The 13,737-nt window shown below is 29.9% G+C and overlaps 1 protein-coding gene across 14 annotated transcripts in view; it reads left to right on the forward strand.

Moving 5' to 3' along the window:
* Amih (hyperpolarization-activated ion channel) overlaps positions 1 to 13,737 on the forward strand; it is a 180,512-nt gene that overhangs the window by 130,879 nt on the left and 35,896 nt on the right. For all 14 annotated transcript variants that reach the window (XM_026442017.1, XM_026442015.1, XM_026442018.1 and 11 more), the window contains 1 exon segment: positions 12,373 to 12,536. In XM_026442017.1, the coding sequence (XP_026297802.1) occupies positions 12,373 to 12,536 (164 nt within the window).

Below are 13,737 nucleotides of genomic sequence, written 5' to 3' on the forward strand. Positions count from 1 at the left end.
AATGGTATATTGCAATATATATTGTAATATACTCATTTTCAACATTTTATCATTTATTTCTATTGAATATTAAATTATATAATATAAAAATAAAATCAAGATATAAATATCAATATTAATTTTAACTACAATTTTTCGAGATTTATAGTTGTTCTAAGATTATTGAAGATAATTGAATAATAATAATAAAAATTGAATAATATAATAATAAATTATCAATAACAATAACTATTTTAGATATTTTAATATTTTCCAATTGCATGGCAAACTGAATATAAAAATTTTTCATATTGTCAAATTATTTGAGATTACAAAATACAAAAGGAATATAATTATAAACATCAAATATAAACAAATTAATAAAACGTCGAATACACAAAGGATTAGATATCATTTAAAATTCATATTCTCGTTACACCATCGGCCACATCAAACATCCGGATCTACACCGTGAAAATTATTCTAACACACACTGTTATTACTTCCCACATTAAAACGATTACAATCTTCAACAAACTCTATAATATACTTCCTTTCTTCTAATTATTCTCACATGACGATCACAAGTATTCTCACATGATGACCACAAATAGTCTCACATGACGATTCGTATTACACGAAAACATTGTCTTTCTATATAATTTAATCCATTCGTAATTTAACAGCAGTTATCCGATTAATTGTCAGCTTTTAACGAGATAAAAAAAAAGGAAAAAGGAAAAAGGAAAGTGTGAAAATGCAATTTTTGACGATTTAAAAGTTTTAAAATATATTAATTAATTATTGATCTTTAAAATTAAGAAATTTCATTATTTTCAATGTTTCAAATATTGTTTACTGATTTAGCATATCAAATTATATTTTTAAAAAATTCATTTTATATCAACAGATCTTAAAAAAATTTCTAAAAACGATATTATCAATTCAAAATCCTTACATACACAAGTCATCATTTAAATTATGAAAAACAAAACATTTATGAATTCTTCATTTTTAATGCAACAGATCTAAAAAGAAAATGGAAGAAAATGGAAGGAAATGGAATCGGTTTAAGGCTTTACAGAAAAAGCATCATCATATCATAAACGCGTAAACGACGAAACAAGTTCCTCCACTTTTCTTCCTTCATTTTCTCTTCATTTTCTTCCTTTTTTTTTTTTTTTTTTATTGCAACAGTGCAATTAAACGGGGCCCACGCGTCGTAGGGCCGCTGGATGGATTCCAGCGGGTTCACAATTAAGACGAACTTAATTAATTAATTCGTCTCTATTCTTGCGTTAATTCCCAGAGCGCGAAACCGCGACGACCGTGACCCACGCCCACTCCTATCTCTCTTCTTTTCCCCCTTTTTCTTCTTTGTGTTTCGCGGTTTTCATCCCATACACACATCCTCGCGGGTGGTTCTTCTTCTGGTTGTGGAAGTTGCGGTCCAGCCGCGACTCGTGCAAACAAGAGGATCGTCGAGGTTTTGCGGTGAAAATTTCAGAGATGAATTTGCGTGCAAGCTATTGGCGTGGATTTCGAAGGATTTAGAGTTTGGGGGCGAGGAGTGTGAAGTTGAAGGGTTTTTCGAAATATTATTAAAATATTCCAACTGTGTGAAATTCGAGGAATGCTTTTGAGGTTATTTTCGGTCGTTGCATTGGGATAATGCTAGTTGTTGGTTATTGGAATTTATTTTTGTTCCGATATTCTATGTTGTATACGAGCTTTGAAATTGAAAGTAAATCGAGGAAATTTCAAGTTACGTATGTAAAAGATTAAAATTTCAATCTTCGAAATTTTAATTTCGACAATTTTCTTATTTTAAAGCAATAATAATATATTTAACGCGTAACAAATTTCTTTTACCGTCAAATATTTTTCCAACTTGAGTAATTAATAACAAATGACTTCATTTCGATAAATAAAAGAAAATATTTGAAAATTTAAGAGATTTCTTTGAGTTTTTAAGAAACGTTCGTGAAGTGTCTGGTTAATGAATACAATGTGATACCTTTGATCGTACCGCTGCACGCTATAACGACTCAATTAATTATTCTTAAGTAGCGTTGATCGATTTAGTATTGAAACAAGTTCGAAGGATACATATTTATTGTATGTTGTTACATTACTTTTCAATCTAAAACTCGAGAATCTCTTCTACGATAATTTCTCGTTGACGTTCATGTTCATTGTTCATCAAAATATAAACTTAAAACTAGTCACAAAAATCTTCAGTTTTTTCTGCACAATCGAATTTATTTCTAATTCTCTAAATATTTTGAAACGAAATCTTCTTTTCCTTTGATTAAATTTTCCAAAATATATTCTCTAGTATTTTTTCTATCCAATAAAATTTCTTTATTCCAAAAACATATATAATATCCCATAATTCTTAACATTCTAATAGAAATATTTTCTTTCTTCAAAAAAATTGTTCACACAATCTTTACAAAATATTACTACTTTCATTAAAATATACATATACTAATTAAAGAATGAAATTTTATCCTCTATTTGTTAATAAATCAATAATGCTTCGATACATTCATAAGTTGAATTCTGGAAATTTATTCTTAACTTGCTTATTTGTTTTTCTTTTTTTTTCTTTGTCACTAATAATAAATATAGCCTTCACACCAAAAGAAACAAAATTATCTAGATATTCAACTATTATTCAATAAAATAATGTTTGTTGTCCGTGAATATCTTGGAATCACGGAGCAACTAGAGGCGACAAAATCTCGGTTCAGTGAGGACACAGCTTAAAACTGCACGCACGCGGCCGTGCTTCTGGTTATGTCAGCATCCTCTACCAGACAATGGACGACCCCGCGGTATTGTTTGGCACGCCTGTGTACACTGTGTGTACGGCTACTATTTCATAGTGATTCTTACTAATCGATGCAATACGTGTGTGTGTGTGCACCGGACATTACATCCACGTGCAATATGATGTTAATACACACTAGTGTCCATTTTTGGCTCGAAATGTCGGATTTGTTTCTTTTTTTATTATCTATGCTTTCGAATATTTCTTCTTTTTCTTTTTTTTAAATGTTCTTTTACTTTTTATCTTGAGAATTAAATGAATCCATTTTCCATTTAATATCTTTTCTTTCACGCTTTCTTCAAATATTTTATTTTCTTTCTATCCATTTATATTTTATTATAATCCTTTATTATATTTAGATTTGTTAATCCTTTTCCATTAATTCTCTTCCTCTTCCTCTTCCTCTCATTTTCCATTCTTTTCAAATCTATTTCTGTCCGACAAATCTTCTTTCTCGTATTCTTTTATATAATTTCCGTGGTTCGAATAATACGATTTTCTTGATCATTATCATAATATATTAGTAAAATATAATGTCTAAAATTTTAATGATATCATCGTTGGAAAAATAAACATCGTTAAATAGTATGTAACTCGATCGAATTCTCTTTGATCAAAATATTCTCTTTCTCTAATGAAAATTTGGATTTAAATTCATATATAAATTCCGATGTGCAGGTTACATTATATTATTTACAAAATTTGTATTCAATCATATCGTTGATCAAACGTACGCAATTAAAATAAAAGGCAATTTATTTTGTAAATAAATTTATCGAAGTTGAATCGTCATTTTATTTGATCGTGAACTCAAATGGCTTCCCTAATGAACGTTTGCAATGAAATTTATTCGTTTCGAAGAAATTTGTTTCGAATTTTTTTTTTTTTATTTGCTTTCGCGCCCTGTTATTCTTACTGTTTGCGAATTCACGTTCTGTTTCACGGCGATATTTGGGGAGATTGTAAAAATAAAATAAAACGCGAAATATTTTTTTGAAATGTTTGCTCTGACTGCCTCGAAGTGCACTTTTACGGTCATTTCTTTTTTTTTAATTATGGAGGAGATGGTATTGTTTCGAAATATACGAATTCTTCGAGATTTACGTTTTAATTGTGGAAAGGAGAATTTTAAATTAATAATAGAGAATATGAAAAAAATTGGAAAATAGAATATTTTATCATTTGCACGATGATGAAAATGATTTTTATATAACATTATATAAATTGTGACGTGTAATTCTTATATAAGTTTTAATATTTTTATAATTTCCACTTTTATCGAATAGAAATAAATTATACAGCAATAATTCTTTGCTATATTTATTTTAATTTTCTTTTCTCAAGAATATTCAAATGAAATAAGAAATGTCTATTCTTATTACTCTTCTAAATTTACTCATGTTTGAGATTTTATCATTTTCTTTCTATGATGGATATTCTTTGTTTTCATTTCCTATTTTATATTATATATTTTTTTATTTTCATAATTTCTTAAGCCTTTTATAATTTTAATTAATTTTAATCATTCATTTTTATCATTTTTTTTATGAATTTCAATTAAGAACTGTTATTAAATTACTAAAAAAAAAACTTTTATAAATTATAAAATTAAATCAAAATTAAATCAAAGATTCTCTATTCTTTCTTCTGGATTCTTGTTCCTGAATATTTCCAATACGATACTTTAATAATTAATTGTTTGAATGCTATTTTTCTTTCAACGAGTAAAGATTTATCTCGTATGTAACATTTCTCTCCTTTTAAGCGAAAGAACATGATTGTTTAATTAGCGTGCACTATAAATTATGCCCATTACGAACAAATTTTACCAAGCACAAATAGTTTGAATCATTAAACGCGCACCTGGAAACGCAGAAACACCTGTGACAGATCAATTATTCTTAAATAAATTGTATCAAGGAAAGTAATGGTCTGGAAACATTTCTGCTTTATACAGCTATGAAACAAGTAAATACATAATTTTTAAAAGCCTGGCAAATGAAAAATTATTATCGGTGGAAAAAATATTTGTAAAATGATATATATCGTTGCTTTCAGTCACATTTTGTTTCTTTTCTTTCTGGATATTCCAATGAATAATATCGATTCGTGTATTACGAAAATATCTATGTACATTCCATATATTGGATTTCTCGATTTAAACTTTCTTTTTCTAACATTAAAGAATATAATTTCATAGCAGGTCTTAAGAATTAATTTCTTAAGAATACTCAGTTACGCTGACTAATTTGATAAAATTATTAATTTCATCCATGATAAGGAAATTTGATCTCTTTCTTAATGAAGAGTGTATATGTATATGTCATTTGTTAAAATCTTATATGCATATTATAGATTTATTTTCACAATTCTTCCTGTATTAAAACAAATTGCTTTTTACAAAAAACAAACTTTTAATTCTAAGACGTTTAAAACTTTTATCGTTCGTTACATTGTTTATAATGAAAAAGAAAATCCTGTTTTTCATATTTAACTCGAATAATTCGAAGGCTTCAAGTATATTCAATTCATTTCAAAACAAAGATTTTTTTTCAACGAGTTGATCCGCTCATTACCAGAAATTTCGGTATGGAGAATTTTTCTCCGATCCAATCGAAATCATTCATGAAAAAAAAAACACCATGAACGAAAATCCAGGCCGCTTAATTCTTAATCGACTCTGCTAAAATCAATTCAATCAAGCTTAGCTGTCTGTATATGAAGTGTCGAGAAACTCGAGATGAACGCGTCGAGTACCGTGAAATATCGAGGAACCAGTTCAGGTTAATCTCGAAGACGTTGATTAATCCCTGCAGACTCTTCTCCTGGATTGAATTCATCGTCGAAACTGAGATGCGGCTGATTGGTATTGTAGAGTATAAATTTATTCATTATTTATCAGAATGTTGAGAAAATGTTGATGGATAATCTTGAGAATTATTTAAATATTATTATTACATTTTCATTAAATATTAAATGTTTTTCGCAATATGTACTGTCTCATTTTTTAAAATTTATTGATGATGAAAACTAAGTAAATAATTGAGACACGTATATCATAAGTAGGATTATTAAGGGATTACTATTATTCTACAAAAATGAAAGTTTAATATAAAATGAAATATTTTTTTAATCTACATAAGAATTTGAAAATTTTGAAACAGTAATATTGATAATCATATTATTGAAGATACCAATAATAATATGTGTGATATTTTTAATCCTACCACACAGTCAATATTAATAATATTATTGTCCTTTGAAAGGAATAATTAAATTAATTAAATTAAATAATGATTGAACAATTTACGTGACAAAGTGAAACACACCATGTCTTCATTTGCTTGTAACTTAATCAACGTTTTTATATATCAGTTTTGATCTCTAAAGTATCCACCGTGTATCAACACCTTAAAACAAGGGATCGATGAAGTGTGATCCGTAGAAAAGATACAATAATATATAAGAGAGATAGGACAATTGTCATTAATCGCGTTTCATCGGTCAATTTCTCGGTCTTTGGATATACAATAGAACACGAAGAAGCGGCCAATTAGACGACAGGAGGATTCTGTACATACCAATCGCTGTTAGGAGGATTAGCTGATAGCTCTGAATACATTGACTACTGGTCTCTAATGACCGGTCTCGTTCAATGGATCTGAATCAACGGATTGAAAGTGCGAGTTTTCCTCGCTTCACCGGATATAATAGAGATGAATCGGTGACTGGATAAATGAAACTTTTGAAAAACGGTGAAAAATTAACGGCGGAATTACAAAAGAGGGGTAATGGAACATGATGACTGTCTCTGTTTCACAGATTTTGACTTTTTACAGGTAGGTAACACAGTTGATAATATATTCCTTTGTGGCTAATGTGAATTCGATTTTATTATTCGATCAAATTGAATTTTCAATCGCATTTACAGAGATGATTTGATAAGAGAATTAAAAAATAAGTTTAGGAACGATATAAATTGCCTATTATGTTCTATATTTTAAGAACTTTCCTAATGATCAGTGATAAAGAAATCAACAAAATCTCGATTTCAATATTCAAACTAGGATTCAATTTATCCATAAATCAAATAATTAAGATTGATAAAAGAATTGTAAAAGAAAAAATTATAGAAGAAAAAAAGATTACATTCAAATATATCCGAGAAGATTTAACAGAAGTGATTTAAGTGTAGAAGAAATATTATTGAAATGGGCAAAGGATAAGAATAGACTGGAATGAATAACGAAAACCACGTGAGATTAATATTTGAACAAGATATCCAATTAAACTCCAAATGTTGTTTCTGAAATTGGATGAGTATTATGGAATTTTTACTGCTTCCTGAGAATATAATTTTATGGTTTCTCGTTTCAAAATATTCCATCATGATTTACCACGAAACAACCAGAGATTAGCAGGAAGTTGTATACGTTTTAATGTTCTTTAGTGGAAAATTTTATTAAAATTGTATTGCCTTTATGATACCTTAAAGGGAAAAGTCTTACCAGTTTTGTCATTCGATATCAGAAAACTTCGAATCTATATTTTATAGCAATTCCATTGAATTTCTTGCTTCTCATTCATGAGAATGAAACATCTGTTTCATTGATTGAAATAATTTATTCGTCACGTGTATTATACTGTGAACAAAAAAAAAAGTGTATATTGAATAAAGCAGTTATGCATTGAATACTTGTTCATTCAAGTATTGATATTTGAAATTAAACTATCAATATTTGAAGGAGCTTTTTATTGTATCTAATAACTGCCAGAAACATTTTTAACAAAATGATTACTGATAATTGTCTGACCAATTGCTCGACAATTAATTATTGATTACTGATTGATTTTTGACTATAATTATCGATCATTAACATCTGACAAACCATTTATCAATCATTGATTATCCAACGAATGATCATTTGAAAAACTATTGATTGAATATTGATTATTATAAGAAATACATAATTTAATTATAAAAAACAAATACGATTTTTTACATTGGAATTTTCAAAATCGATACAGGAAAATATTCTCATGGTAAAATATTCATCAAAATATTTCGATTTCAATGCTGTACACAGACGAAAGCATGTACATAATAATTCTTCAATTTCCTATCAGTTTACAAAGTTTCATAGAAATTGTTGCACAACGGTGGTGCTTTCCCTTCTGTTACACTTCAACTCGAGAACAGCACCGCTTCAAGGAGAAGAGAATCGATTTTAGTCGGCCTTCCAACGTTCCTTTGTCGTAAATTCCCTACGAAGGAGTATCGAAAGAGCCTTGGTGCCGTTTGTTCTCGTTCATACGACCAGAAATTTGTAATAATTCAAGAATACGCCGCATGTCTTGATACGTGGATTCTCCTTGAGAGAGTATATCTTGTTGGAGGTATTCTCCTTGAATGGAGAACAATGGAGGAATTCGTCATTTGCATTTACACTTTTCTCAGGATCAAATATTTATCTTTTAATTTTCCTTTTTAACACTATAATAATATAATTAATTCCCTCAAGTTTCAAGTTTATTCCAAGTAAAATCCAGAATAAAATTATCAAAATTTCTTATGAATTTTTCAAAAAATTTATCACACTTTATAAATCTTAAAATTTAATAAAAATTTATCTGTCAATAGAAAAATTCTATTTAAAAAGAAAGACACATAATTATTGAATCTGAAGATGTAAAAGTATCGAAAGAACGTGAAATTTTGTAACAAGTCACAATGTATAAATGTAACAAAAAAATTTTGGGAAAGTTAGTTTAGAAGTAAAATAGAAGTAAGAGCTATAATTAATCAATTAGCTGTTCTAACAAGCATAACACAGAGCTTGAGAAGCAAGGGTTGGAAATTCTCATCTTAAGTTATTACACCATTAATCCTCATTTGCCTTACTACATTAGGCAGAAATAATCTATTTAACATCTAACTTTAGCATCTTTTAAGAATTTAAGAACAATGTATTATTTATTACAAGATTCACAATATTTCTTCATTCTTATCTCTCTAAATATATAATACATTTAAAATATAACACAAGAATTTGTTGATTTCCAACTTTAGATTATTTCAAGTTTAATCCTTCCTGTAATAGATTATAAAAATTTAAAATGAATCAATTATCAATTACTTGTTCATAAATGATTATAATTAATAATTGATAAAATTTACCAGAGATTTTCTAGAGAATAATTTCTTCAAAGATGTGACAAAGATCATTTCGAGTCAATAAATATAATAAGAAAGTTGAATCGCAATGAAAATTGGAAGATTGCAAAATTAAAAATAAAAATGGATATCTAATGGTTTTAGGTTTCCAGAACGATAGGTCCAGTTCCAACGAAAATGTTGGCAGGGGACAAGCTCGGAAACGCTTTAAATTGTCTCGAATTCGCGTAGCTGGCCACGAGGCGCGCTCGTTAAAACAGAGATCCTTGTGTAAAAAGTCGTGCATAAATCTCGACTCTTAGGGATATGGTTATCGCCAAGGTGTAATCTCTCGACGCTTCTAGGTCAGTGTCTAGTGGCACGTACAGGGTGTTTTAAAAAGAGGTTTCAAGAAGGCTATTTAATCTAAATTATCACGGTTTATATCGTTAATGAATATATTTATTAAACGTATGTACCGATCGATCGATAACTCTTAAACTAATTAAACGAGGATATCGTGGATGAGATAGAATTAAAAAAAAAAAATAACGAAAAATTAAACGAATTATTACGAAGGATTTGATATATATTTTTGAAAATTTTTTTTTATAATAGTACAAATCGATAAAATTATATTATAATAGAATTAAATGAGAATTTTTTTAAACTTTGCTTTAGTACTCATATACCGTCTTTTTAATAGTTCTTTTTAATCTACATATATAAATTTTTTTCGATACAAAGATATTTCAAATTATATTGTTCGACTGGAAAATATTAATTTTATATATAGATTTTAATTTATAAAAAATTACATTAACTTTTCACGTTTGTCGACTTAAAAATAAATTGTGATCGGTCCTTTTATGTGTTACAGAAAATTCCTACGTGATTGAACCCCTTCATAATTACCTTTTCCTCAAACATTTGAAGAGGGTTCTAAAAATACCGGGATTGAAGTTGAAATGGGAAACGTGTAGGCGTTCCTGCTTCGATCGTATCATTTTTACTTCCCCCTTATTTATGCTAGCTAAGCACCGGTTTAATTTTAGGTTCGGTAAATATTTAAAGAGTCTTTCGAATCATTCTTTATTTTCGTTTTCACACGATTCGATTCATTCGTCTGCCGGATAGTAGTAAATAAAATAATAGACGTATCGAATACGAAAATATTTCATTACAATATTTCGATACAGATTGTTTTGTGCATCGAGCCCTTTCCAACTCATTACAAATCGTAAGATATTTTCAGGAAAAGAAATTTAAGAAATTTTATTTATTCGATTTATTATTGAGAGAGGAAAATCGAAAATTATACATCTTTATATCACAATTATCAATTCTTCTAGAGAAACTATTTTACAAATCTTCATTTCTTAGAAATGTAACTTAATATCAAATTTCATATTATAATTTCTTGTAGTTGTAATCAGTTATCAATTAATATAATTAAGAAACTCTAATTTCATTTCCTCTAAAAAAATTCAAACAAAATCTCTAATAATCTGAATAATGCTTACCATCTTTATCTTCACCACGATCTCACTTTCACTTCATCAAACACTTCAACTCTAAACTTCAATTGCTTATAATTAAATAAACTTATAATTAAATAATTAAATAATTAAATAATTAAATAATAAATGCTTATAATTAAATAATTAAATAAAGCCTCCTTCAACTTTTGTTTTCATGTTGATCTGTAGAATCAAACTCCTTAAAATTCATGTTCCATGAATACAACAACATACGCATAATAAATACGAATCGCTTATAAAAATTTGCCATTTCTTCTTCGTATCTCGAAGGGAAAATGTATAGAAACGAATTGGTTTCGAGGAAAAAGACAGGGGATAAACAGATATTTCTAATTTTCCGCGGTGGTGTCAAAGCGGAAGGTCGCGTTCATCGGTGCGTGCTGACGAGGAAAAGCATCCCTTCGTGGTTGATGGTTTCGAGGCAAGCTGGAACAGGTTCGCGCGGGCACATTTATTGCCTCGATGTAGCTACGTTATTACTCGGCGAAGTGGGCCAATGTTGGCCGCCTAGCCTCGAATCGAACTGATTAAAGCGGACCTTTCAGAAATTGCGCTTCTCGCCCTCCCCTCCCCTTTTCCTTTTCCTATCTTATAGCGAGGCTTTCTTCGTTCTTCGGGGAATGAAACGATCCCGCTTCGTGAAAGTTTTCTCCCCTTTTTTCTTTCTTTTTTTTCATTTTGTTTCATTTTATAGTATAGAGGCTGGTAAAAGCTTGAATCGTTCGGCATTGGAATGGTATTTTGTCGATGGAAAAGAGATTTTGAATTTTTGAAGATATGGAAAGATGCGGAGAATTATGCGATAATTTTGAAGAAAGAGAATTCGCCGAATTTAATTAAATTTATATTATTATTTCGAGGAACGGAAAGATTTTTAACTTTTTTTTATTTCTTTCAATGTATATACACAATATAATAACTTTGTTAAATAATTAAAAAATATATTTTTATCGTAGATAATCGATAAAAAAAAGATTCGAAAAGATCGATTCTGAAATAATTAAAAAAAATTTAAATACAATTATTACTTATAAAAAATCGTAATTAATATAAACACTATATGCTCCAAAAAGTATATTAGAATTGAAGTATTTGAATCGAATTGAAAAAAAAGAAAACTCTAATTAACCGCATCTTAAATCTCTTCTATCATCTTAAATCACAATTGCAATTAAAACACGTTACTCACAACACCTGAGAATCTGGAGGAAACAAAGAAGAAACAATATTTCCGCCGTCTCGAAAGCCTCCACTTCGTTTAAATCCCCAGACTCCTAGACTACTTAAACGTTGAAAAGGCGAAGTTGAAAGTAAAGTCGAAGCAAAAGCGGCGGCGGTCCGTTAATTAAACTTACGCCCTTGGAGAACGTTTCTCTCCCCATGTGTCTTCGAGAAAAAGCAATGCTCTCGCCACCTCCGGCTCCCTCTCCCCCTCCCTCTCTTCTTGTTCCACCAAGGTGAATCGCCATCGTTTCTTTTATTTAACGATGATGGGATTGTTAATGATTTCACCAGCGTGGTTTTAGGTCAATCCAACAAGCGTATTTTCGTGCGTGCACACGCGAAACAATCATATATTATATCGAGATGGATCCTCTCAGTGAGAAAATAAGTCGAAAGGATGAACAAAATACTACTTGATCGCATCTGAAATATTTTACAAGAAGTGAAGATCACAAGAAGAGAAAGTGTGATCGTTGAAGAATATTCTATTTGATCGTTGTGATTCTTAATGTAGTTTTTTATCATTCAATTTCGAACTTCTTTATATTAGATTATTCTGGTATACATTTTAACCATTAATTTCTATCGAATTTATATGTTTAATTTAATGAATAATGTTCGTTCTATTTTGATTTCAGATTCTACTGGGATCTCTGCATGCTCCTCCTGCTGGTAGCTAATCTGATAATTCTGCCAGTCGCCATTAGTTTTTTCAATGACGACCTAAGCACTAGGTGGATAGCCTTCAACTGCCTTTCTGACACGATATTCCTCATAGACATTGTCGTCAACTTCAGGACAGGTGAGTGTTCTCTCAAATATTTAGGAAAAATAACACCCATATTCTGTTACTTATTTTAATCGATACAATATAATATTCTTTGTGATGCGAATGTATATAAATCCACTGTTTAAACGATGTTTAAACATGATATTTTATAAAAATTGAATCTAACAAAATTAATATATAAACTTTTCAAGAATCTTAATTTCGATAACTATTTTCTTACATTTTACTGTATATATTTAAACTATAAATCGCAAATTCGAATTGATTTTCGGCACAAAATGCTGAAAAATAAACGAGATATAATAATTCAAGTTAACAATTTCGATTGAGACGAAAAATTAAGGATATTATTCGAACGAAGATCTCAAAGAATTCTCAACGACCTAACAGGTGACGTGACGACGAGATTATTCAAAGATTGTATTCTAAACCCAGGCAGGTCAATAGTAGGTCAAATGTAAATTCATTTTGCCCCAAGTCACACGGCAATAAAAGAGAAATATCCAAGAGCGTATACAGTCAAGACTCCATAACCCACGATATCGTAGTACCTTTAAAAAACTTTCTTTCGTTCCAATTGAGCCCCGCTTTCAAAGCCTTATCGACGGTGTGCCGAGGGCATTCAGCTAAAATCGTTCGATCGATTGAAAAAGAAGCGACGAAAAGACTTGGCATTTCGTTGGACGATCACTTTGGGACTAATGGTAACCTCGTGTCCGCGGTGGGGAGGGGGAGCGATGCAAAGTTTGCATTGTGCACGTTTGGGAGGAGGACATTGGAGGAAAGAATGGCCGACCTCGTTCTTCTTCTCCTATTTTTTTTTTTTTCTTTTTTTTTCCATGTGCCCTGTGCTCCTCTCATCGGGCCAACCCAAATCTCTCTTCCTCCACTTCCAACGAAAACGTTGGAAAGCGACGATTCGCTTAAACGTATCCCTCGCACCCTCCGTTTCCTCGTGTAACCACGTGTGGAAGATCGTGTTTCTTTGAACGTGTGTTTTTCAAAAGGGAGTGCGAGTGGCTCGTTCGTTGATTGGAGTTATCAACTTGTCCGGAGATAAATTCGGCTCTTTTAATTGCCTTGCTTTTTCACGGTTGTGTAAAAATTTTATCTTTCTTTGTTCCTTTCGTATCTTTCAGAGGATTTAAATATCGATGTTAACAATTAAAGATGCTGGTATGAATTTCGAAGATTTAAATATTGTTAATTAAAT

The sequence above is a fragment of the Apis mellifera genome, linkage group LG8 (genome assembly GCF_003254395.2).
Source record: "Apis mellifera strain DH4 linkage group LG8, Amel_HAv3.1, whole genome shotgun sequence".
Classification (NCBI taxonomy): Eukaryota; Metazoa; Arthropoda; class Insecta; order Hymenoptera; family Apidae; genus Apis; species Apis mellifera.